Source organism: Tenrec ecaudatus, chromosome 18, assembly GCF_050624435.1.
Source record: "Tenrec ecaudatus isolate mTenEca1 chromosome 18, mTenEca1.hap1, whole genome shotgun sequence".
Lineage (NCBI taxonomy): Eukaryota > Metazoa > Chordata > Mammalia > Afrosoricida > Tenrecidae > Tenrec > Tenrec ecaudatus.
In genome coordinates, this window is record NC_134547.1 from 67521756 (window position 1) to 67548436 (window position 26681).

The 26681-nt window shown below is 47.2% G+C and overlaps 1 protein-coding gene across 1 annotated transcript in view; it reads left to right on the forward strand.

Annotated features, from left to right (window-relative positions):
* WWOX (WW domain containing oxidoreductase) overlaps nt 1-26681 on the forward strand; it is a 936085-nt gene that overhangs the window by 44606 nt on the left and 864798 nt on the right. The window contains exon 5 of the mRNA XM_075537052.1: nt 6044-6150. Within this exon, the coding sequence (XP_075393167.1) occupies nt 6044-6150 (107 nt within the window). The remainder of the gene's footprint in view (nt 1-6043; nt 6151-26681) is intronic.

Genomic DNA, 26681 nt, shown 5'->3' on the forward strand with positions numbered 1-26681 from the left:
GTACATGCCTGTATTTAGACTTCTATAAATGTCCTTTTCCTCCTAATTCATTCCCCTATTTCCTTTTACTTTCCTCTTGTCCCACTATCATGCTCACCCTTTATTCGGGTTTCAGCAATTCCTCTCAGCTACACTGCCCTTGGGCATTGCCTACTGGGCATCCTATACCCTCCTTGCCATAAATTTTAGATCAGTTGTTCCTTTACATCCTATTCTTTCAGATAGCCAGGAATCATCTAGTTTCTTCACCACACTTTGCTGATCTCTTTATGAGGGCAGGTGTTGAGCAGGGCCATGCCATAAGAACTAATTGTTCTTAGATTAGGGATACAATTAAGTGTGGGCCACAGATCCATTCATGTATCTATGATTTATGAGAGGGCACCCACAAAAAATGATGCTCTTTTTTTTTTTTGTAACGTGAGGGGGATAGTGCATTTGGAGTTCCTTCCATTATGTCAGACTGTTAATCAACCTTTCTATTTAGAGGCTCTGAAAAGATTGTGTAACAGTGTGTGACAAAAAGTCCTGATTGTGGCAGATGGGGGACTAGTTTTGCCATCTTCTTTTGTTTCTGTTAACGAAGAGGAACATGAAAGAACAGCGATTTGGCCAAGTAGAAGAGGGGAAGAAAAAAAGAAAGGGAGATGCTGTCATCCTTCTAAATAGATGAGTTTGGAAAGTGTTTCCAAGAATGGAATCGCAGATTTGACAAATGTCTTAAGTGTAATGTAGAGTACTTTGGATGTGATAAGGTTGTGTTGTAAAATAATGTGATTACATAGCGTAGAGCAGTGGCTCTCAACCTTCCTAATGCCACGACCCTTTCATACAGTTCCTCATGTGGTGGGGACCCCCAACCATTCAATTATTTTTGTTGCTTCTTTATCACTGTCATTTTGCTACTGTTATGAATTGGGCGACCCCCGTGAAAGGATCGTTTGAACCCCAGAGGGGTCATGACCATAGCTTGAGAACCGCTGACTTAGAGGGTAGCGGAATTCCATTTTTTAAGGGGGGAGGGTACCACCTAGTATATATGCCACTAGTTCCCTTTGTACTTTGTTGGGCAACATTATAAATCATTACCCCTGGGACATATGGTAATTCTATTGATAGCATTCACTTAGCCAATGATACAGAATTTAAAATATGGTTGGGCACTCCCATCCTTAAAGCTAATAGTTCATGAACGAAAATGTTATCTGGAAATTTGAATTGTCCCCCAAATCTAACTCCAGAGGACAGACTTCATCATTTTGTTGTGTTCCTGTTGATAGCCCTCCTGAGAGGGAGCCGTTTTGTGCTGGGAGAGTTGGCAACTTGTTGATTGTTTCCTAGAGATTGCAGCCCTGGGGGCTCTGGGAGGGAAAAAAATCCAAAAAACCAACATCACTGCCTCGGTGGCCTTTTAATTGTGTAGAGCTACAAGTCGCATTTGTCTCCAGTCTTTCACAATTATAAATTAATAATAACAGCCCATTAGAAATTACGGGTGTTGTAAGCCCCAGCTCCTTTGGGCATCTTAATAAAAATGATAATTAAAACCATAATTTACAGTAAATGGGGACACTGCCTGAGTGAATCCACAATATGGAGAAAATTAAAAAACTCCAACAAGAAACAATGGCCTTGGTCCCCTGCTTCAGTGGAAGCTGTGGTACTATTTGTGGGCGACTGGCTCCCCACACCTGGCAATGGTCGTTTTGCCTGAGGGTCACTGTCCCCACTTGCTGATTCTGCCCCAGAGTTGTATCAGGTGTGACCATTCTGTCGCCAAACCCAGCATGCCCTTTCTAAGTAACTGTCTCCAGCCTCCCTTATCTGCCCAGCATAAAAGAGGGATATCAGGCTTCCTTGTGTCCCGCCCGGCCACCCTCCATATAACCACTCCAAGTATCTGTGCCATCAAATGGATTTCAACTCATAGTGACCGATAGGACAGGGTAGAGCTGCCCCTGTGGGTTTCCCTGACACTGTAACTCTTGATGGGAGCAGGCAGCCTCATCTTTCTCCCTTGAAGTATTTGGTGGTTTAAAACTGTTGACCTTGCAGTGAGCAACCCAACACATAACTCACTACAACATTACTCAAGGACCTTAAAAGAATAGAACAGTAATCATCATTGTTGGTGTCCCTTTATGCCTAGGTTTTTCCCAGGTCTCCCTGGTCTTGGGGCCCCTTTGCTAGTCCCTGGCCTTGTTTTGCCATGCCCCCTCTTCTTTTGCCTGTTTGGGGCAGTTGTAGGTCCTCCAGTCCCAGGTAGTTTGTGGCCCAGTTCCTGGTCTTGCTGCAGCTTAATGGCCCTGGGAGCCACACAGGGAGGTGGATAAAGGAACTAGCTCTTTGCGGCTCCCATGTCATTGCTCTCCTGGGTCTCTCTGTGTGCAGAGCCTAGTGCTACTGTCACAGTTTTGGAAGTGTCCCTAGAAGCCCATCTTCTCATGCTTGGCAGAGTAAGGCTGGCTCTGGTTTCAGTAAAACCTCAAGCAGGTTAGAGGGACACCTCTTTTGAGACTCTGATTTGTCTTAACAGAGGCAGTTTGGTGGTAAGCCCGAGTCATTGTCACTAGCAGAAACCTCCATCAGGTCCTGTGCACCCAAGCATCAGATGTCTATAGGACTGGATGGATAATGTCAGCAGCTTGATTAGGGATGGTGGCCAGCAGGAGGAGCTGATGGTGGCTCCTTGGCCTACCTGAATGTCACTATTTGGGCACCTTGTTGGCCAGGTAATCAGCTTTTCCCCCGAGAAGTTAGACATCTAGCTTTTGATATGCAGTCTTCCCAATATCTTAATACTGGAAGCTAATTATCTGGGGAAGAAAGGAGGGAAAGAGGAGGGGAGGGAGACTGGAGAGAGGGTAGAAAGTAAAGGGGTAGAGGGAGAAGGGGAGGGAGGAAGAGAAAAAGGAATGAAAGGCAAGTAGGAAGGAACAAAGCTAGACTAAACAAGGCACTTTAAAACATCCTTTTGGTTATAAGCTTATCACCTCTGTTCTAAGCCAGTAACACCCATCACCATCATTCTGACGCATATCGACCCCTGTGTAGGATTTCCGAGGCTGTAAATCTTAACTGCAACAAGCAGCCTCATCTTTCTCCTGCAAAGTGGCTGATGGATTTGAACTGCTGATGCTGAGGTTAGCATCCCATGCTTAAAGACTCCACCAGGGCTCTGCAATCCTCTGTTGTGGAGAGTGTAGACTGGTGTAAGAGAAGAAGAAAATCATTATTATTTAAAAATATATTTTTCAATTTTATGAGACTTTTAGTGTGTCTGTGTCCAAAGCTTTAGAACCTAAGAAAGATAGTGAGATGTGAAACCTGCATGGCCCCTTTGTTTTTCTGATTGGATTGAATGTAACAAGTACGAGAAAATGGATGCTGGCTATTGTTTAAAATGCCTGCCTTCATTTTCTTTATATTATGAGCTTTAAATATTCTTCTGGACTCACACTTGCCATCTCCTTGCAGTTACACTGGTTCAATTTAAACATTGTCATAAAGTTAATTTTTTATAAGATGAATCAGGTTATTAAATTTAGTAAACATTGCCTTCATTATTTTGCTCAAACTTTGGCACTGTGCAGAATTGGCTTAGCCCGACTCCATTTAGCTAATTAAACTGGTCATCAGCTGCAGTATTACGGTAGTGAGGGATGCTGGTCTCCTGGGCTTTTATGCAGGACTTTAGCAGTAGGTAGCATTATTAAACTTTTTTTTTTTGTAAACTCCACACTCTAGAGATATGACTTACTATGAAAGTGTTATTGCACTTCCTGTTAAGCCATCATCTTTTGAAATCTCCACGCTCTGCTTTTGCTCTGGAGGTGTTTGTAAAGGATAAGAGAGTGGTATCCTGTGTGGCAGCTTTGCATTGCTTAGGTCACGGTCTCAGACTAGCCTACTTCCTCCTTTCCAGAAAAAAAAAAATTACCCAGCGCCCTCTTGGCAATTAGCAAGGTTTTTCCGATAGCCCAGAATCCAGGATAAGGTATAGGTATCTGCAGCAAAGGCAACTCCCAGCGGACCTTTGGACTCCCCACTGGTGGTCACACTTCCCACTGGTGGCCGCGGCAGCCTTTGAAAAGCTCCAGGAAACGCTTTTACAATCCCCCTCCACTGGGTTTACCAAACCCTGATAACCCTTTCTTCTTTTCACTTAACGGGAAGCGGGGCAAGACAGTCGGAGAACTTCCTGAAGTCCCCTCTTTATTTGGTAGGTCATTCAAGTCAGAGAAGGCATAAGATTTACACAAAGGATTTTTAGAAGAGTAGGGAACTAGCATTTATTTTCCAACTACTCCAAATGTGTGTTCACCATCCATTCCTCATTTAAAAAAAAAAAAAGACAGTTGGGTTTCAGGTGGGTTAAAAGCATAGCCATAGGTCCCGTAACTTGTCAATGGTTAGAGCTGGGATCAATATGAGTGTCCTGAATTCTTGAGTGTTTTCCACTATGCCATGCTGGCTTTCCTTGAGAGCCATTGTATATAAATAGCCCGGCTTCCATGAATATTAGCTTAGTGGAAGTGATATGAATGAATGAACTTCAATAGACTCTTGTACATGCTGATCTCTGTAAGATGATGATACTCTAGTTTTTCATAAATATTAACATCTTGGACACAATAACGTTGTCATTTGACCTTGATTTGTCTAAATTTACATGGCTGTTTTCTCTAGTAGAATTGATTCCTTTGCTGTTGCACTATGGTCTCGTGGTCTTCTCTCAGAGTTCATAAAATGTGGTATTATAAAGTATAGAGCAGGTTTGCAGCTTAAGGCCTAGAATTAGATAGTTTTGTTTTTTAGTCAGTAATGTTCAAGAGTTCCAGTTGTTTCACACTCTCTTCAGCATTTGGAATGGTTGAGTTTAAAATTTCTTTTTTAATTTTAAGTATTGTAGCAGTGGGTATGTAGTAGTTTATTGTTTCTTTAATTTTCACTTTGTGCTAATTAATGAAGTTGAACTTAATTAAATAAATGAGAAATGCCTTATTTTTTCTATAATTTCAAAGTATGCTGATATATTTGGTGATTTTTTTTTCTTCTTATATGCTTGGTAAATTTCTCTGTTGACATAGGGGATCAGAATTTTATTTGGGGCACAATTAATCCTCTCCTGCTAATAAGCAGAACTTTCAGTTTTTCAGGTGTTTTTCGCTTTGTTTCTGGTGACTGTTTCAAAGGATTGTGTTTTCTAGCATTTTGTCCTCTTTAATCAACTCAAAAAGTTTGTGGAAAATGTACTGAAAAGGTCATGGAATTTTTCCAAGAACATTTTGAAGCACCTTTATATATTTTAGATCTCTTGGTAACATTGTGTTGTTGAACATAGTCTCTGACGCATTTGTAGTGTTTGCGGGACCCATAGTGATGTCCTTTTATTCATTCCTGACATTGGTCTCTTGTACTGTTTCCTGTCTCTTACACCAGCTTCCCCCATTCCCACCCTCTTCTCCCCTCCATCATTATGTCTCTGTGTTTTCTGCTCCCTCTTTCTGTCAGGACACGTTGTCAAGTGCTCCATAAATGATGCTTGTTTGTTTTACTTTCCAAGTATACTTTCTCTTATAGTGCCACTAATTCTTTGAGGGACACTAGTTCTTGATGTAGCCTTGCCTCCCACCTGTAGCTCGATATGCTCTTTGTTAATCATTCAGTGACTGACTGCTTTGAGTGCTTCTGTGACTGACCTTCATCTTTGAACCAGTGTGTCTCAAGAGCTGGGCTTCTCAACTTTGGCGCTGTTACCACTCTGGGCAAGATCACTCTGTGTTGTGGTGGACTGCTATGGACAGTGTAAGATGTTTAGTAACATGCCTAGCCTTTATCCACTAGATGCCAGTAGCACCCTGCACCAAATTGTGACCATTGAAAATATTTCCAGACATTTCCAAGTGTTCTGTGGGGGGCAAGATTGCCCCTGGTTGAGAATCACCGCCCTAGGGCAAGGCATGTGGCCTCAAAAGTCCATTTCTTATAACTCACTGTTTGATGTTGTGTTTCTAATGTCAACTTTTCCCGTAAACCACAGGATTTGAAACCGCCAAGTCTTTTGCCCTCCATGGTGCATACGTGATCCTGGCCTGTAGGAACGTGGCAAGAGCCAAGGACGCAGTGTCACGCATTCTAGAAGAATGGGTAAGCACATGACCATTTTTTTTTCAGTTGTCAAATATGTGCATTAGGATAAACACATGGTGATTTTAGTGTGGTGTGTAAAGTTTATTGCTCTTGGAATAATGTTTTCTGCATTTTTAAAGCCACATTTACTTTGTTTACTTTCAAATGAAAGAATGAGCTCTAGCTCACTGGCTTACTGTCAGTGCTTCTGTTGCTCAAAGGTGTGAGACCATTTACCCATTACATCAGCTATTAAGGGAAACCAGTGTGTACATAGTGCCTCTGAGGGTAGCTGGGGGATTATTATGTTTATGGATTATATGATTAGAAATAGGCCTCTCTGTTTTATACGTAGCCATTTTTCGCTCTGCATATGTCCATGTTGATATGCCTGTGTATGTTATCACATGTGAATTCATTCAACAAACACTTGTTGAGGATTTGCAATACTCATGGAACTAAGGACATCACATCATGCAGAACAAGATCTTTGCCCTGCCCTCAGGAGGCTTACCTCCTGGGTCGGAGCGGGAGATTATGTAAGTGTGATTGAGTTAGTGTTACATAGGCTGTCAGGCCGTGGGGAGTTCCGTGGAGGAAAGTAATGCAGAGAAGGGGCTGAGGAATGACACAGACTGGTCCCCTGAGAGCGCGCTCTCTCTAAAGTAGTGACATCTGCTCTGAGTTGTGAATGAAGTGGCAAATGACATGGTCAGGAACACAGCTTCCTGCATAGCAGGATCAGCATCACAGAGGAACAAGAAAGGTCCCCAGGAGTTGGTGTGCAGAATGTGGCTGCAGAGGGCTGGTGTGGGAGAAGAGGCCAGAGAGGGACAGGGCCTCGTAGGTCATGCAGGGCCTCCGAGATGGTGGTTCAAGCGAGAGAGTATCACCAGCCACTGACTGTTTTAACATGAAGGGTGAGCTGCAGCCACTCACTCACTGTCGCTCACTCATGTGTTGATGACTCGATGACACCCTCTGCTGATAGGAGCTGGGCGTCTGCAGCGAGGGAAAAGTAGGTGCCGACACTGCCCTGGCGCCCAGGAGTGTCAACATCTCTGTGAACTGGAAACTGGATGAGTGCCATTCCAGGGAAGCATGTGGTGTGAGGAACCACATGCTTGGTGTCTGAAGGGGGTCCCTGGGGGGCTGACAGCCAGGGTATACTAGAGGACAGTGGTACAAGAGTTAAGCTGGGCAGTGGGAGCGACCGGCACAGGGGCCCTGGAGGCAGAGGAGACTGACTGTGTGTCTCAGGGCAGAGGAGAAGGGCAGGCGATTTCCTGTCTCGGCCATCATACCTCTGTGAACTCTGGGAAGGTGTTCTTGCCATCTGTAGCAAGGGGCCATCACTCACTTATGTCCGTTTCTGGACTGACAAATGGTAACAGCAAAGAGCAAAGGCTGGCTCCTGCTTTTCCAGCTTATTTCAAAGACAGCCTGGGTTTTAGCTCTCCAACTCCATTATTTTGGATTACATTAAGAACATTTAGAACAGTGACTGCCCCCCCCCCTTTCTAACTTACTGTGTGGTACTTGGTGGCACAATAAGGACCTTTATTAGGTGGTAAGTCATAACCTCTAGAGTGATGTGAAGACGCGAGCCAGTGACAGTACACACATACGACTTGAATGTGCAGATGGAGGCGGGAGTCATAGAGCTGGCAGTTTACTACGTACCTGGTTACACGTACCTAGTTTGTGTGTGCCTCTGCAGGTGGGCACGGCCTATACTTTGCTTCCCCCTCCTCCCCGCCTTAGTACTCTTCTCGAGAAGATCTTACGGATCTATCTGACTGTTTTTACCCTGTGTATAATAGTCTGTCATATGCTATGCTGTTGTACCATCTAGGCAGCTCTGCTCATAGCAACCCTGTGGACTTGTAGTGACCCCATGTATGACAGAGCGAAACCCTGCCATCCTCACAGTCATTGTCATGCTTGAGCCCCATTGTTGTAGCATGAGAACCTTCCTCTCTTCCGCACTCCCTCCCCCACTCTTTACCAAGCATGATGTCCTGATCCAGGGACCAGCAGGTTTTGCTAACAGGCCAAATTACCGGAGATGAAGTCTTGTTTCCAAGGATTCTTTTGGCTGTACTTCCTTCAAGACAGATCCGTTGGTTCTTCTGGCTGTCCATGGCACTGCCGATGCCCTTCCCGTCACTGTCCTTCAACGGTCTTCCTTCTTCCCTACCCTTCCTTCTTCCTGTTGAGCTCTCATGTGCTTTTATAATCACTTACTCAGCTAACCTCCCTCCCTGCAAATATTTTAGTAGTTGGTGGTGTTTTGCTTTTCCAAGCAAAGCCCTCTTAAAGCACCCTCTCTCCTGCGCTTTCAGTCCTAATTGGGTCTCCGCTCTGCTACTGCTGGGAGCATCCTTGTTATATGTACTGGTAAGTGCATTCACGGGGCAAGACCGGAGCAAGGGGACTCACTGATTCAAAGGGCTGCGCATTTAACACATCGGTAGCAGCTTCCCAGTTGCCAATGAATAGCGTTATCCCGACTTCCCCTTCCACTAACAGTGTGCTTGACAGCTGTCGGGATAGCGGCAGACCTGGGAAATTTCGCCCAGCGGATGCTCCGTGTTAACCTAGGAAGATGAGCGCCTGGCAGCCCTGTGATACTGTAATGACCAGGTTGTGCCACGAAAGTCGATGTTGCAGCCTGGCCTGGAAGAGACTGTGCACACATAGCTGTTGATGCCTTTTGTAGCTGATCCTCTCCTTTTCTCAGAAGGCAGTAGCTGTGAGAACCGCATCCCTCTGTATCTGGACTGCTCGGTGGCGTGAGATGTCCAGGTGGTGCTTTCCCTCCTGTCCTGATTCACTTTTGGCTCCGGGGCAAGCTGTTTTGTTTGTCTTTCCCTTACCTTGGGGTCCTCCCCTTTAAGGAAGAAGGGTGGAGGGGGATGTGCCCAGTCCCACCATCCAGCCTCAGTCTTGTGTTTTAAGCCGCAGTTTTGTCTGTATAAGTCGGTTTGCAGATGTAGAACTTCGCTCTACCTGAAGAGAAGATTGCGCTAACCAGTGGCCCCGAGGAAAGGCTGCCTCCAAACATGCACTGTGAGGTCCTCGGAAACCCTTCGGTTATAGTGATGGCAGCTCAGATTTAGCAGCAGAAGCCTTGCCGATGGGAGTCCTTGGAGGACAGTGTTGCTCTTTCATAGCCTGGCCATGCTCATGGAGCCCAGGAAGTGCCAGAGGGCCCAAGACCTGCCTTGGTGGTGTTCTGTCAGGCTGTGCCCGCCCCTCCTTGACTCTACCTTCACCCCCCTTGGCCTGGTCCCCACCAGGTCTCACATCTTTGTGCATAGATGTTCTCAGGCTCATCGTTCAGTACCACTGTCTCCTTGTTCCTCAAGGTCAGTATGATCCACTCCAGCTTTTCAAGCTGCTAGCCAGCCCGAGCCTGCTTACACCTTTTCTGGGAAGCTTCCTATCAGTCCCAGAGCTGGGAAGGCAGCTCAACAGATTGGCTCCTCACGGGAGACTCCAAAATCACCCGGAGTTTCTTGTCACTGCAAACTCGAGCTCAGAAGTCTGCGGGCCGTTTGGCTCTGCATCCACTGGCATGTGCCAAGACTCTGTGGGCTCTCAGCTCAGGGTCTGGAGCTAAAGCTACCTGCCACATACCCTCCAAACATTGCCCCCGTCCCCAGTACACTCCTTTCCCGCCCATCCCAGAGCTGGCATTTTCCAGGATGCTGTGGCTGCCCTTCAGCAAGTGGGATGTTGTTCTTACACCCAAGGTGGGACAGCTCACAGCCTCCTGCGTCGGTTACCTCTCATGGACACTGCCCTCGGCCTGCTGGTCCAGGGTTCTACAGTGAAAGTGACAGAGAGAGGCCCACCCATAGATGTCCACTCCCCTCCTCGGCCATCAGCACTGTGCATAGGGCTACCTCTCAGGTATGCTGTGGGAAGGCTGAGCCTCAGATCCAGGCTTGGTTCTCAGAGGAATCTGCTGTGATCTGCACTCTGTCCCCTCCCAAGCCGTCTTTTTCATCAAAGACATCCACCTTCTATAGAGCTCCTTGTGCTCCTTTTGGGGAAACCCAGCTATCTAATAAAATATAACTTAAGTGAAAATACATTCCATGTGGGACTACATTAAGAGCCTACATGTAAGTACAGCCACTACTAAATGCCCTCGGCTGAGCTGTTTTGAATGCACCAAAGTTAGAAAGAAGAGGAGAAATGAAAACAAATAAAATAAGAGAACATGTACAGCGCAGAAGTAAACTACCCTCTTAAAAGTCTAACCATTTAGCACAATTATAAAAGGAGTAAGGGAGGAGAAGCCCCCCAGCCCTCCAGTCAGATTGGAATCATGTCTTTCTGGAAATGGGGTCCTTGCCTGCCTTGTTAAACAGGCCACAAAATATGCAGTTGGTGGTCCACCCCATTCCGGCTGGCTGCTAAATGTCCCATCTGCAGCACCTGGGAGAAAGGCTGCTCCGCAGCACTACCTCCATGGCCGTCTGTCGGGTCTGGGACACCCGCCAGCAGGCCTCAGGCCCTGCTTTGCTTCTCTTCATTCCTATGTGTTTGACTAAGGTTTGGGGATTGGTGGCCTGTTCATGGAATGCCCCGCCCTGAGACCTGAGGACCTCCAGCTAGCCCTGCAGGGAAAGAACACTAGATGGTTAGTCCTATGGTAGTTGCGATTTTGTCAGACAGACACTCCTGGCCAGGGGTGGCCTCAAACCTCAAGTCCAGTCTGATGACACCTGTTTGATGTCGTAAGCCTTTTGTACGAGAGCAAGATGAACAGGGATGATCTCCCTCTGGGACTTTGCCTTCCTGCTTGCTGGAACTCTGCAAGCATGTGGCCTGCTGCTGCGTGTTGGGTTCATGTGACTCTGTACCCATGTGGCTCTGGGAGTCTGAAGAAGGTTCTGGCTTGCATTGGACTTGAAGACTTGAGTTGGACTGGGCTGGGATGCCATTCTTTTGATATAAAATACTTCTAGGTATAAAACTTTTTTCTTATGTGTATACAAGTGTCACTACATTTGTTTCTTTAGACAACCCAGCCTAACACAGGCACCATATTTGATAAGACCCCAGCCCCCCAGTGTCGTGCTCATGAAAGGCCCAAGTGTGTCTCATAGTTTCTTCTCTCTCTCACCCTGCGTCACAAGGGGACCTCAGAGAATTGGTGGAAAAATTCTATGATGTTTACATTCCTTTTCCCCCATGAACTTGTTGAAGTACCCTTGTACTTTCTATCTTTTAGATCCCTGAAACTTACAGTCTGAAACTTCTGGGTCCTTCCAAGGCAAGAAGCTGAGTATAGATGGGACAGATGGTCCTGAACTCACCCACGTAGCTACCAGTAGTATACAGGAGGCAAGTAGGAGGAGCCATGGCTGGGGTGAGTGGGGATCAAGAGAGGGAGATAGATGATGTCAAGGGTGGTCCTTGATTTGGTCAGCTCATCACACCAGAGATACTAGAAGTTCAAGAGAACGTACCCATGGGACTGCCCATGGTAGAATGTGGGGTCAGAGAGAGGATGGGAAGAGTGGCCAGTGGCCCTCCCTTGGAGTTAGTCAATGACTCACCCTGAGTCCCCAGCTTGTGTCTGGGTCCCTTCTTGTATCCTAATAGAAGCATGACCAAGTATATGCAGTTTGGTGAAGGGCTTAGTCCCCCAAAAGACTTTGAGCACATGTTTTGTGCACTCAGACTCCGTCTCTTGACTCAGACTTCAAGCCTTCCTATGTCCGGGTTAGCCTGGCACACCCCTGCCCAGGAGATTAAATGCAGTGGGACCTGGACATGGCCGCTCTGGCCTTTGTGTGGATGTCTGACCAAGGTTCCTAAGATGCCTCGTGGGCTGTCATCCCTTGTGGTAAATCAGTCTTGTCAGAGCTGATCTAGCATTGCTCTCACTAAGAGCTGCCATATATCAACTAGGATGTCAGTTCCCAAAGTGAGTTTTAGCTACTAGCTCAGCCACAAGTTGGCAATGGCCTGATCCTTTCTTACTGGAAATCACTGGGGAAGCCAATGGGTGGGAAAGAGCAAAGGGTCTGGGGCCACGACGAAGGGAGTTAGTTGGCCATAAGTTGTCTGGATGCTTTGCGTTTTTTTCAGAGCACCCCTTCTCCAGGAGTGTTCTTAGGGTACCCCTCTTCCTCCTTGGAACTATTCTCCCCTGACTGCCATCCCCAGGTGAATTTCAGGTGCACACTACAGTGGCACTCAGCGTATTTTGGAATACAATAATGCCTGCGTGAACTAGGTTAATGTCGCCGTACGTGATAGATTGCTGTTAGGTGCTGTCGAATCTGCTCTGATGCAAGCAGCCCACATACAACAGAAGGAAACCCTGCCACATCCTGCACCACCCTCACCATTGTTGCCAAATTTGAGCCCACTGATGTAGCTACGGTGTCAATCCATCTCATCAAAGGTCTCCTCTTTTTCCCTGCCCCTCTGCTTTACCAAGTGTGATGTCCTTCTCCAGGGACTAGTCTCTCCTGACACCATGTCCACAGTATGTTGGATACTTCTTAATACCATCACTTCTAAGGAGCATCCTGGCTGTACTTCTTCCAAGACAGATTGGTTCATTCTTCTGACAGTCCCTGGTACTTTCAGTGTTCTTCACCAGCACCATACTTCAAGCCATTATGCAATCTGTTTTGCACATCTCTGGTCTCATGATGGGAAGGTGACTTTATAGTTGGAATCTCAGGTGTTCATTTCTGGAGGCAGTCCCTGGTCTGAGGGCCCGATGGCTTGTTTCTAAGCCAGTCTACTTCCCAAGTCTGTAGCCTGGTGCTGTGCCTTCCTTGGTGAAGGGAGAAGCTGACTCATTGTGTGCTGAGCTTCAGAAAGGCCAAGGGCAACTGGAATTAGAAGACAATGGAGCAGTTCCCTGAGCTCGCTGAGCCCTTAGGTACTACTCACAGGGAAACGTCAGAGGCACACTGCTGCTTAACCCTGCTCACCAGGGTGCAAATGTGATCCGCTGCTTAAAAACACATAAGATAGTAACTTAATGCTTTAAAACAGGGCTCCCCACCCTCAGCACTACTGACCCAAGGGGTCATGTAATGCCCTGGCCGCTACCAACACTTTTATATTGCTATGACCTATCACGTCTTTGGCCATCGGTAGGCGTTCCCTGGAGGACAGAGTCCATCCTGGCTGAGAGCCACTGCCACCACAGACCCTGCTAGGGTGGCTAAGAATTGAAGTAGATTCACCCCAGGACCTGGGGCAAGTTTCTGAACTCTGCCATGCCTCAGTTTTTTCACCTATACAGTGCAAATAGTGATACAGATGTCTAAGGTGATCGTGATTAGTAAGCATATTAACTGTCTATGTGTGAAGGAGGAGCCCTGGTGGTGTAGTGGTTACACAGTGGGCTGCTGACCACAAGGTCAGCAGTTTGAAGCTAATAGCTTTTCCCTGGGAGAGAGAGGAGGTGTTATGCTCCTGTAAGGATTTACAGACTTGGAAACCCAAAGGGTAGGTCTATTTTCTTCTGTGTAGAGTCAGAACTGACTCAGCGGCAGTGGTTCTTTTAGGTTTGTATGTGTGAAGTCTTAGACCCCCTCCATGAACTGCTGCTGTGCATCATGGTGTCACATACTAAAATCAGTGGTGGTAGGTGAGGCATGTGGAGCGTGGCCCCTAAGCAAGGATGACATGCCAGAATGGGCAGCATTTCACATTGTTCAGCAAACTTTCGCCCACATCACAGTAATAATAAAAAGCAGAATGACATTCTCATCATCATTACCATTGGTGTTATTAATCTCCTATTTCTACGTGAAGGTGCACAGTGAGATTGACTTTTGTTAATCTCTCCAAGTAGCTATGGCGGGCAGATTACTGATCAGCGCACCTCCCATGGAGTTACAGTGAGTTATTTTCCTGCCATCGTGTGTCCAACTCCTCCATTTTACCAGGTGTGTATTTAGTTTGTTGATTAGTGTTTTCCAGTGTAGCTCATATTAGTACTCCACTGTCATTTGAAAAGCCATTTTAATTATTTATGAGATGGCTTTTTCTTTTGTATTTACAAAGACATACACTTTGCATACATTTAGGGAAGATGATTAAGGGATTAGTCACCAGGAACACTGAGGAATGGCTTATATCAAAATGGCTACGGAGAAAGCAGGGAGATGAGGGGAGAAAAGATTTATTAGCCAGAGGTAATAGAATATGCATATCTTACAGGGGAGCGTGCATGCTTAGTTGGTGGTGGCCCCATCGGATGCTGGGGAGAATGCAGTGTTGTAATCACTCTCGGTGCTTCTAGTTGGAGCACTGACAGCACAGCGTCATCAGAACCTCATTGACGAGCATCGGCGATGATAACATCAGTGTTATTTACACATGTCCAGCAATAGGTGGCAACCAGCATGTTAGGCACAGGGTGTCATGCTTTGCTGTGCTTTTGATAGGACATGCGTTTTTATGACAGCGATCGGCCTGGGAGCTGAGTAATAAACTGCTTGTTCCTTCAAGACGGTCTAGAAATGCATTGACTTTGTCCTCTCTCACTGCCTTCGAGTCGATTCCAACTCATAGCAACCCTGTAAGATAGGGTAGAACTGCCTCTTTGGGTTTCTCAGAATATAACTCTTTGTGGGGGGTAGAAGACCTCATCTTTCTCCTGTGGAGCAGTGGTTGATTTTGAACTACTGACCTTGAAGTTAGCAGTGTAACTAACTCATTGAGCCACCAGGGCTTGTTTTGGGCTCTCTCAAATCCACCTGACGACTTTAGAAACTGGAATAGCAGCACTGCTGCTTGTGGACATTTCCCCCAGTCTGTGGCTAGCGAATGCTTGCAATCGCATCATCATTTGCTTTACAGAGATCAAAGGGCTTCGGGCATGCCATCCTGTGTGTGGCTGGGCATGAGGAGCTGGGCAGGGATGCAGATGTGTAACCTGCAAATGGATTAAGTCTCATGCTAGTCTCTGATACTTGGCTGAGAAAAGATGACCCCTATTCAACGCACCACAGGATGTACAGGGCTCATCCCATTACTCTGATGTTCAGCCACACTAAATGATAAAAACTAGTATTATTATGAATAGTTACAGATCATCGTGCAAAGCCTGTCCTCAGTCAGCTGCTGGATTTGTTCCTCATTTCTTTGTGTTAAAAATTGGTTTTAAGTTTAGTATTTAATTTTCAATAAAGTATGATATAAACAAGTCTATGGGATAGCATGGGCGAGATAAACCACTTGCTTAAATCAATAAACAACACATAAGAAGGTAAAGATCAAATTGTACAGTTCTTCCTTAGATATGTCGTTCGACACTTTGTCATATGATTATCATCTGCAGGTGGTGAGGATGGATATTTATGGTCACGTGTTGCTTCATGTCCACAACACCCTCTGTTCAATAGGACCCGTGTGGTTTAGACATTGGTTGAGGACACCATGTTGTATACATGCAGCCTTGGGCTATGAAGGAGTCTCCTCTCAAATCAGCCCTTATACCTAAGTCGGAACCTAAATTGGGTAGCGTTTATGTCCAGTGTCAACTAGTCAGATGTTTGTCTCGGTATGTGGCATAGAAAAAACTTCAAAGGAACACTGCCAGACATACTAAAACATCTTTAGCATAATCACAGGGTAATAGTCATGATCATGTTTGAGGCACTGTGTGTACCTTGACTTTTTAGGATGATAGGTTTTCCTGGGATAAGGAGCAGGGATGTACATACAGTCAGGTGTTGTGTAATGGACAGCTACTGCACCTGGACCTTTCCTGTCTCTGTACTAGGCACTGTGCCCAGATACTTCACAGGGGGGTAGTTTTGTTTATTTGTCTTGTGTTACACCCATTCTACAGATGAGGCATGAAAACCTGGGGAAGATGCAGGGTCTGATTCTATTGTTCCCAGGCCCAGAGCAGCCTTCTGACTTCATACCGCATCCCCGAGTGGGCGGTGCAAATAGCTGACTCACTCTCTGGCCCCAGCGAGGTCAGTGGCTCAGACCCAACCAGGCATGCCTGTGAAGAAAGGCCTGCTGACCTGTGCCTGGACGGTCGGCCATTGAAGCCCAGGAACCCAGTTCTGTGCTGTCATGCAGTGGGCTGCTGGGTGTGCAAGTTGACCTATTGGCAACTGACCTCGTGTTTTTGTTTGATTTTACTGTGTCACAAGATTGGCCTCTCTCTTCCAGGAGTTTGCTTACCACAATACTCCCAGACTGTGTGTGTGTGTGTGTGTGTGTGTGTGTGTGTGTGTGTGTGTGTGTGTGTGTGTTTCCCTGAGAAAGAGACTTTTCTGATTGGCCTTCTGAAACTTGATTGAGTCTGTGCATCTTGCCGAGGTTGCTCCTTCTGGCCCTTGCCTTCTCAGACTCCCACTTCAAGTGGTACATGGTGTATTTACTGTTGTACTTAAGTTGCTGCTTTGACCTTTCTTGTCACAGGCTCCGGAAAGGTTCTTTATCAGATACTAAATTATTCATCCTCCTCATAGCCATAATCGGTTGCTAAAATATTCTGCATTTTCTCTGTCTCCAGAATTCCTAAAACTCCTGCTTGATGCCCACCCTCCAAGCCTTCCACTTCACTTCTCATCTGGGCGATTCCTCCCTCGCTCGGTCTGGAGCATTCGTCCCTGTTCTTTGATCACCACCTCAGAGCCTTCCCTTTCCCCTCGGCCACTGCTCTCAGCCTTGAACTGAATCTTTCAAACTTCATCTCCCTCGTAACCTTTGTAGAATGAGGGCTGTGATTAACCGCAGAGTTTTAAAGAGCGAAAGTCAAACGTAGGAGCCTACTTCCAAACCATCACTCCCAATCATGTGAACCCCAGAGCAGATGCATCCTCTCATTAATATGGGGTCCCCTGAGTTCTTATTAAGCACTTTTGACATAGTTTGAAGAGACGGATTTCATCCTCAGATGGTGCTCAACCAATGGCCGAGAGGCCTGCTGCTGGCCACCAGGCACTTAGGCTCTGTTATTTAAGAGGGGGAAAATATGCTAGAGACGGTTTTTCATGTTTATTACAGGGCATTCATAGAGCGCCTGCAACATAGCAGGTGTTGCATTGCGCAGAAAGGAGAAGCAGTGTTTGTGCTGATAAAGCCTCAGGCCCAAGGACACGAAGCAGTGCAGCTGAGGCCCAGGCAGCCAGACTCAGAATGGTGCAACACACCCCTGAAACAGGCCACCAAAATCCAAATGGTCAACTGACTGCCTTCAAGGCAAGCCGACTCACAGCGACCCTGCAGGGCAGGGAAGACCTGCCCTTGTGGGTTTTCCGAGGCTGCAACTGGTTCCAGGAGCAGACAGTCCATCTTTCTCAAGAGTAACAGCTGGTGGTTTTGAACAGCCGAGCAACGCTAACCCTTTGTGCCACCAGGGCTCTTCTGCTGAAGGCAGGGGGCCCTTCAGTTCTTAAGGGCGCCTTGACCTTCACACTCACCTCATCTGACCCTTTCCAGTGTATGTCTGATCAGAGGTGCTCTCACTTGACTGAGCCTTCTCCTGTGATGGGTGGTCTGCCCTTCCTGCATGCTCTTCAATTGAAGGTGGAATCTCCCTCCTCACATCCTTAACCCACTGGCTCTGGCTCTGGCCTCCAAGGCCCACCAGTGAGCCTTCTCCTCAGGGTCTAACTGATACATTATTTGAATTCGGGGGATGGGGAGCTGCAGTATTGAAGATATCTGGTGACTACCAGTGGGCAGTGAGGTAGCAGTGAGGCTGGCCCCCTTGGTTCCCTCTCCAGCCCAGTCTGGGCTAGAGTAGTGAGACTGGGGAGGCGCAGGGTGCCAGCTCCAGCCCCGGGTGCACCTTCCCTGGAGGCAGGGCGGCAGTGGCCACCCTGAGCCTTCTTTTCCACTCGTTCACCTGGCAGCCCTCAGACTCATTGCCCCAACGACAATGGGGTCTGTAAACTGGGCAGCTCCAAGAGACTGTCTTGCATCTCTGTAATGGCTTTGTTGTTGCTTATTGAGAAGGACTAATTAACTTTGATTATTGCACTAATATTATGGCACTTTGACAGCCCTTCAGATTTATGACTATGGGAAAATAAACAAATGAAATGCAGGTGCTGGAGCAGAAAGAATAAGTTATTACTGAACTTTAATTACTTGGAATGTGTAGCCAGGAGAGAATTAGTTGATGAATTACAGGATGCTTAAAATCTACACCAAACTGTATGCAATATGGAGACAAACATAAGAAAAAGGTGGGGGGTGGGGAAGGTACCATTTCTAAGGTAGAAATGGAGAGGACACAGTGGTCTCTGAGTCTGGGGTTTCAGACGCTGCAGGAATGTGCACAAGAGCTGGCCAAAGTAGGCCCCCTGCCCTCTTTGTCAGCGTCACCTAGGCACGGGTTAGAAATGCAAGTTCTTGTTCTCTACCCCTCCCCTACAGGGTCAGAACCTGCAGGAGTGGGTGGCGAGGAGGGACCCGGCTGTTTGGGTCTGGCAAGCCCTCTTGGAGACACTGATGCACACAAAAAGTTGTTATTGATGATGTTAGGTGCTATTGGATGTGTTCTAACCCACAGCTACCGTATGCACAACAGATGGAAACACTGCATAGTCGCGTGCCATTCTCACAATTGTTCCTATGCTTGAGCCCCTTGTTGCAGCCAGCGTGTCTGTCCATCTTGCCAAGGGCCTTCCTCTTTCCTGCTGCCCCTCTGCTTTACCAAGCATTGTGTCCTTTTCCAGTGACTGATCTCTCCTGACATGTCCAAAGGATGTAAGATGAAGTCTCAATATTTTTGTCTCTAAGGAGTACTGTGGCATGCTTCTTTCCTGACAGATTTAATTGTTCTTTAAGCTGCCAATGGTACTTTCCACTTCTCCTCCTGCACCACAACTCAGGTGCCTGGGTTCTTCTTTGGTCTTCCCTATTCAGTATCCAACTTTCACGTGAATAGGAGTCAATTGAAAATACTGTGGCTTGTGTCAGGCTCACCTTGGTCCTCAAAATGACATCCTTGCCTTTCAGTACTCCAAAGAGGTCATGTGCAACAGATCTACCTTATGCAGCTCCTTTGATCTCTTGACTGCTGATTCCATAAGCATTGATTGTGGATCACAGCAAGATGAAATCCTTGATAACTGCAATATTTTATCCACTTTTCATGATGTTACTTGTTGGTCCAGTTGGAGGATTTTAGTCTTCTTTTCGGTGCATCATAATTTGTAGTGAAGGCTGCAGTCCTTGATCTCTATCAGCAAGTGCTTCATGTCCTCCTCACTGTCAGCAAGCACGGTTGTGTCATCTGCATACCTGTTTGTTAATACAGCTTCTTCCAATCTTGATGCCATATTCTTCTTAATGTTACTCAGCTGCTCTGGAAACTGGGACCCAAAAAGTACCATTCTCTAATTCACGTCTGTTATAAAGGACATGCACACATTGTTAACATTGCTTACACAAAGATCAAGTGTTCACTCATCCGCTCCAAGATTTTCATCCAATATTTATGATCGTACATGTGTTTATTCAACATCTGTTATGTGCCAGGTGTATGACCTGTTACCGGCAAGTCCATTTACACTCCTTGTGACCTGGTGTGTGTGTGAGTAGAACTGTGCTCTGTTGTGTTTCAGTGACTGCCTTCTTAGAAGTAGATCCCTAGACCTTTTGTCTCAAGCACCTCTCTGTCCAGGTACAGTGGGTGGGACCATCCAGTCTAGAATGTTTTGATTACCCTGGAGGAACTTAAGCACCAGGCGATGCTTCCCAACTGCACCCCTTGCAAGAGCACAGGCAGTGTCATGGGCAGGGTATTCCAGCCTCATACATGGGGATTTCCCGTGGGGTTCTAAAAAGAAGGTGGTGTTGGAAGACTGCAGTCAGCCCCAAGGGGGAGAGCACCTGTGGAATGGAAGGAAAGTTGGGAGCAGAATCTGAGTCACAGGGGGTCTTGAGAGTGCAGAGAGGTCAGGCTAGGGTGTAATGTGGGGAATGAGGCCAGATCACTCAAGGCCTGATGCTCCATTCTTGGGATAACATGCCTCCCACTCACAGCAGCCGTTGTGGGGTGTGTGGGGGGTGATCCAGTCCAAGTAGCAATTCTAGAAGAAACTCAGATTCCACAGAACTGGTTAGCCTCTGGACATGGTTCACATCAGCTGTAGTGAAAGTGGTGGCCAGGAGCAGGAAGTGACCAAAAGGATGGCAAACAGATTTCTTATTTCCTAAATGTCAAGGAATGCTTTTAAATACATCCCAACCCTAACCCTAACCCTGACCCTAACCCTTTCCACTTCTCTTGCTCTCAGAGAATCTTTAACAAAAAAAGATGAGAGGACACCTTTACTGCTTTCATGAACCACGACCCTCTTCAATGACCCTCTCCGAGTAGCTGGGTGATCAATGTGCTGCCCAAACCAGGAAGTGTTCAGAGTGAAAGGAGGGCCCTGAAAAGCAACACTGAGGGACTGGGTGCCAACCAGGAAGTCGGAGAAACAAACTTAGGAGCACCGACCCTCGGGCCCCATCCATGTAGCACAAGTGGCCTGATCCAGGTTGGCTCCTGGAAGGTTGGCGTTCCAGGCTCACCCCTCCTACCTGCATCGCTGGGTTGTCTCCAGTGCCACAGAACCTTTACCTTTAAGATGTTGCTGCTCTCCTCCTCTCCAGCTCATGATTGTCTCTGCTCCATGGGTACTTGCACCTAAAACTGTGACGCTCAGAGTTTCGGTTCTTCTTCCAGAGACTTTTCATTTCAGGCTCTTTCCTGCCCTGTCTGGCACTCTGGGCCCCCTTCTCTGAGGACGGCGATACTGGACACACTTGAGGAACAGAGGTGGGTCGCAGGGTCAGACTGAGACCGACCCGTCCATGATGTAAATCTTCTACCCAGACTCCACAGGGTGACGTTTAAAAATAAACAGTGGTGGTTGTAGAATTCCTTCTGTTTGCAGGGGCACACAGCTTGTCTAGCTTGTACACGTGGGTCACAGGAGAGCGGAGTGAGTGTTCGCTTTGTGCCGGGGTCACTTTGCCTCCTCAGAGGAGATGCTCGCAGCGCTGTGACTGATTATAATGCTGTCACAGACTCGGGTGATGTGATTAAGGCACCCTGTGCAGACGTGCATGGATACCCACGCAGCAAGAAGGCCTCTGGCTCGTGCTGGCTTCAGTGGCCCGCAGGCATCATGCTGCCTGCCTTTCAGGCACACACTGATGATAAAGCCCTTTCCTGCCCTGTATGCCCTGGTGGGTTTTGCAGTTACTTTGAGGGGAGGGAGTGAAGGAAACGTGAGCACATTTATGTAAGGTTCATTAGAAGGCTTCAGGTATGTATCCGTGAGGTCACCTGTCTCTCTAAGGAAAGATGTGGATGGCCAACCTTCTGCTAATTTGTGGTCTGCTGTGAGTAGCCCGGGTAGCACTGTGGGTGAGGTACCGGAAGAGCCACATCTCCCAGCTGCTCCATGGGGCAAAGACGGACTGCCTCCTGCTGTACAGACGGGCAGCCTGAGAAACCCTGTACAGCTACCCTCATCTGCCCTGTAGGGTCACTGTGAGTCTGCTGCTTCTTTGGTTTGCCGACTCCTGCTGTCTTCTGACATGTCAAAGAAAGATTATTTTGGACAATTTCTAGCCTTGCTTTTGCAGACTAGTGAACTGGCCTCCCTAGCTCTTGGGGCGTGGGAATGGGCTGGAATGAGAAGGGTCCCCACCACATAGCCGTTTTGAAGGACAGGTAGCTGGATCATTTGTGCGGAGAGACGCGCTCGGCTGACAGTGGGAGGAAGCCGAGGAGGGGAACTAAAGAAAGCAGAGTCGGATTCCAGCTGAATTCTGGTGTGGGGGGCTTAGCCATCGGTAACTGCTCTCGTCAGTGAAGGGCCTCGGTTTCCAGGCCTGTACGAGGAACAGCAGCCAGAGGGAGATCAGCACCCCTCAGACCCATCAGCCATTCCAGGTCCAAAGGCAGCATTTACCCAGGGACCAAGTGCAGAGGGCCAGGAAAGAAGGAGGAACAGGGAAGAGGTGGGACCAAGTGATGTTTTCTCATGATGATTGCAGCCAATGGGACGAAACAATACATGTCTGGATTGTCCAATGGAAAAGCCATGTGTTCTGTAAACTGCCACCAACACACAATAAAAAGTTTGAAAAGAAAAAAAACTCTCTTAAAAGTTAGTTCATTAATATCTGTGGGGTGGGGCTGGAATAAAAGACCTCAGATGACCCAAGAGACTCTGGAGGTAAACCTGTAAGCCTTCCTGTTGCCGTCACTTTGTCAGAAAGCTGACACGATTTGGTTTTTCTTCTAACGTCCCCTCTGACACACATTGCAGTGAGCCAGTAGTTATCCAGAAGCCTGCCAAGAGAAATGTCAATGGCAGGAGAAATTAACAGGGGCCCACAGACATGCATGGTACAGAAAAGCGGGCTGAGAGAGATGGAGGGGGCAGGCAGTTCAGTGGAGAGAGGTAGAGAGAGGAGTGGAGAGGGATGGGGCTCGGGATGAACAGACAGGCCGAGTGAGAGAGAACCCTGGGTAGTTGCTGTGGCGTGTTTGGTGCCTCTCTCTGCACGATGGGGCTCGATCACTGTTTTCTCAGCATTCTCTGGTCATTTCTTGCTTTGAAAGGGGGAAATGAGAATGGTTGAGCTATGATTTGTTTTAATCAGAAAGAAATTGTCTAACATAAATCTCTTCGTGAGTGCTGGAAAAGCCCTAAAGCGGCCAGGAAAAAAAAATATCAATACTTTGCAAAGGAGGAATGATTGTTCCAATTCGTGGCTTAATTGACTCTAAGCCTGAATGAAACGCAGGCCGGGGCGGCCGAGCGGGTGGCACCCCATGCTTGGAAACAGCAGCCAGCTCACTGCTGTGAGTGGGGGGATTTCGGGCAGTTATTGGGTTCTTGGCTGATGATGCCATTTTCTAATTGAGTGGGGCTACCTAATACGAGATCATAATTTTTCCTTCCTATGCAGAGGACGATAAAAAATTTTTTTTTCACCCTCTTTCTAACATAGTAATTTATTTCAAATTACAGCTTTCTCTGTTGGAGGCATTCATTTATGGTAGATTATCGTTCCCCAAGTGAAATTTCACTGATGCTGTATAATTAAACATAGATTTTTTTTTTTAAAAAAAGATAGTATATATTTTAAATTTATAAGTGGATAAACTAGGGGGCGGGGGAAGTTCCATAAAGACTTCCTTTAAAAGGAGTAAGTAGCCCACCCGATCCACATGATGGCTGTTGGGAGGGCCCCAGTCAGCATCCCGACTCCCTCAACAGGTTCTGTCTTGGGAAAAGAGCAGCTCCCAGTGGCTCGCCTTACCAGTTTGAAAGGACGGAAGCTGTGAAACACGGGAGGTGGGATTTGGGCAGTCAGTAGCACATGAGCATGACTGCCCAACCAAGGGCTCGGATCTGGCTTGCCTGCGTTTGAGGGCCAGCTCTGGGCCTCGGTTTACCCATCTCTGAGATGGAGATGTCAGTGTTGACAGAAGTGCTGTAGGCAAAGTGTGTGTGTGTGTATCTAGGGGAGTTTTCTTGGAAGGTTTTTCTCTCCCGCTGCCTGCCTTCCTGCTTAGTGCCTGCTCGAGCTCCTATGTAGACTTGTTCCACTTAAACACAGTCTCCTGGCCCCGACTTGGGATTTTGCAGGAGTGAGACACTTTCCAGAACCCTCTGGCCCGTGGAGCCAATCTGGAGCGAATGCAGTCTTTCCCAGCTCTCTGGGCTCGCATCCTAAAAGCCCACTCAAACACTCTGGGCCGGCGCCAGCACCCTCTCATGCAGGGCTCAGCCACTGCTTAGGAGTGGAAATGCCCCCAGCTGTGCTCTCCGTGTGGTGCTGGAGGCGGTGCCTGGCACAGGCCTTCCTGAGCACCACCGTGTGTGCCCTCCCACCGTGGCACAGAGACAGAGCCACTTCACATCTTCAGGACTTCTCCTTAGGAAGTGCTTAAAAAAGAAAGAAAGAAAGGAGGTGACAGTCCCGAGTTCATCTGGAGGTAGGACAGGTCTTTTGAAGTAGCCCGAGAAGTGGTTTCACATCCAGATGCATCGAGGCTGCTTGGATAGCCAGGGGACTAACACAGCAATTTGCCCTGTGGCCTCTCCTCTGGCCACAGAAGCCGATCTCATTGTCCCCACGTTCACATTTCCCTCAGCCAGGACCCCTCTGCACACACAGCCCTGGTGGCCTTTGTAACCGACAGTCGAAACCTTCCAGAGTTTGTGGCCGACCGTCTGTGTGAAGGAAAATAGATGAATTAACAGTTAGCAGCTTAACTGGCCCCCACATGGGTGAATTGTTGAGATCTATTTTATTTTATTTTTTTCCCTCTCCTCATACTATAAACATATGGCATGAATTTTCTGCTCTCATTACAGATGCTGAGAGAAGGCAAAGACAAATATTTATACTACATTCATGTTGTACAGTAAAAACAGGGTTCCATTTGTTTATACAGTTCCACAGTTACAGCTTTTACGGTCGGTAGTGAAGCGGCTGTAAAACGGATCCTGGGTCGCACAGCAGACACGAGGGGGCCCAGGATCCCGGGAGAGGCCTGGGAAGGGACAGTGCAGGGCACACGTGCATAGCCAATAGTCAAGGGAGGTGCCAGGGCAGGCAAGGCGATATTGCGCTAGAAAACAGCCTCACCACCTCTGTGGCTCAAAGCAGCAGCCACATGGTTATTTCTCACCCCAACCACACTCCCTGAGCTGCTTGCAGGGGCCTGTCCTGCGGTGGCCTCACCCTGTTGGGAGCTGTGAAGGACGAAGATGGCACACTGGATTGTGCGTGACCCTCAAGGTATCTGTGTGGAGAGGACACTCTCCACCCATTCTGATGGCCAATGCAAGGCTCGTGGCCCTGCCTACCACCCACTGTGTTCGTGGAAGACAGCAGAGAATTGGGACAGCTGAGGACAGCCCCAAAGACTTCCTTCCATGGTGACTTTAAGCCTTTTTATAGTTATATAAGTGACATTCTTAAAAAAAAGAATTGAAATTTTATTGGAGTATAATTCAAATATACAATTTAGTCATTAAGTCATATTGAGAAGAGCTGTACAGTCATCACCACAGTTTCTGAATATTTTCTTCTTGCTTACTGTTGTTAGCTCCCCATTCCTCCTGCATCTCCCCTGCCACGCCCCCGGGTAATTATGAACCCCGTTACTGTCTCTCTCTAGGTTTCCTTATCCTGGATTTCATAATATAGAAAATCATTCAAAATACACAACAGGATGCAAACAAACAAGCAAAAAACCCAGCAACAACTACAAAACAGAAAATCCTCAATAGAAAAGAAAGCAGAAAATATTGAAAACAGAAATAACTTCCAAATGAGTGAAAAGATCATTGATCTCAAATGATAACGCATTCCATTTTAACCTAACGACTTCTGCTATCTGCCATAATACACTTTTCAATGCACTCTGCCCAAGAGAAGACAGAGCTGGTTCCAGGATCTGGCTCCCCAATCTGAGGCCCTAGCTCTGTTGCTCTCTCTTCACCTCTCTTTTGCAGAGCAGGAGTGGTTCACCTCCTGCCAGGAAGCTTCCACCTTCCCACTTAAGGGAGGAACGAACGCCCTCCCCCGCTACAGGTACTTTTGTAGGATCAATGTAAGCCAGGTGTTCTGTGGAATGTACACTGCGTGGAACTGGTAGTTTTTTGTTTTTCCCTCTAAGAAAGAACTTCAGAAAGAGCTTCTGGAGATTTTAGAAGACATTCACACCCTTCCTGTAGGAAAACTAAAAACAAAACAAAACCCCAACATGATTAATTTGGGTATTTGTGTGGCTGTTGAGAACGGATCTTCTTAAGCATGGGTGTTTATGTCACAGGCTTGTAGCATTTCTTCATGTGGCAGTCCAGGGATTTGCCTGGCACCATCGAGAAGCACTTGTGTTGGTTTCCTCCAGGCAGATTCCTTCAAACCCATTACCTGGCTGGAGGCACTGTGTCCCTTGTTTGAACATTTCTGAGCAAATCAGGGGCTCCCACGTATATTGCATGCTCTTCACCCTAGCAGCCTAGAAGCCTGGTTTCCTTTTTCTCTCCTTGAAGAACAAGAACCTGATGGGAGCACTTGTTTTCTACCTGCTGTGGCTCTGGAAATCATATAAACAAAGGAACAAAGGGTCGTGTTGCACATAAAGCCTGCAGCCATCGGCGTCCCAGGGGATGATGGGCAAGAAACCTGCTTTCTTTGCACCTCAGATTCCACATATGTCAACTGGAATGAGCCACGTGGTCCCACACATTATTTGTTATGTTGATATTCACACACATGGTAATGAGTGTAGTCTGAGGTACATGGGCAACACTTGATATTTTTGGTGTTTAGCCAGATGATTGATAGGGAATTGCTGTCAAGATAGCAAAAGGCGCCTAGCCCGGGCCCGAAACACCATGGTTCCTCAATGGATGCGTGCATCATGGTTACTGTTCACTGTGTAGAGAATGAAGGAGTGCGTGGTTACGTGAATGGATTTGCATTTTCTGCTCTGAATTCATTCCCTGTTCAGAGTTATTGAAAGAAACTCGGAATAGCTAGTAATCATGTGG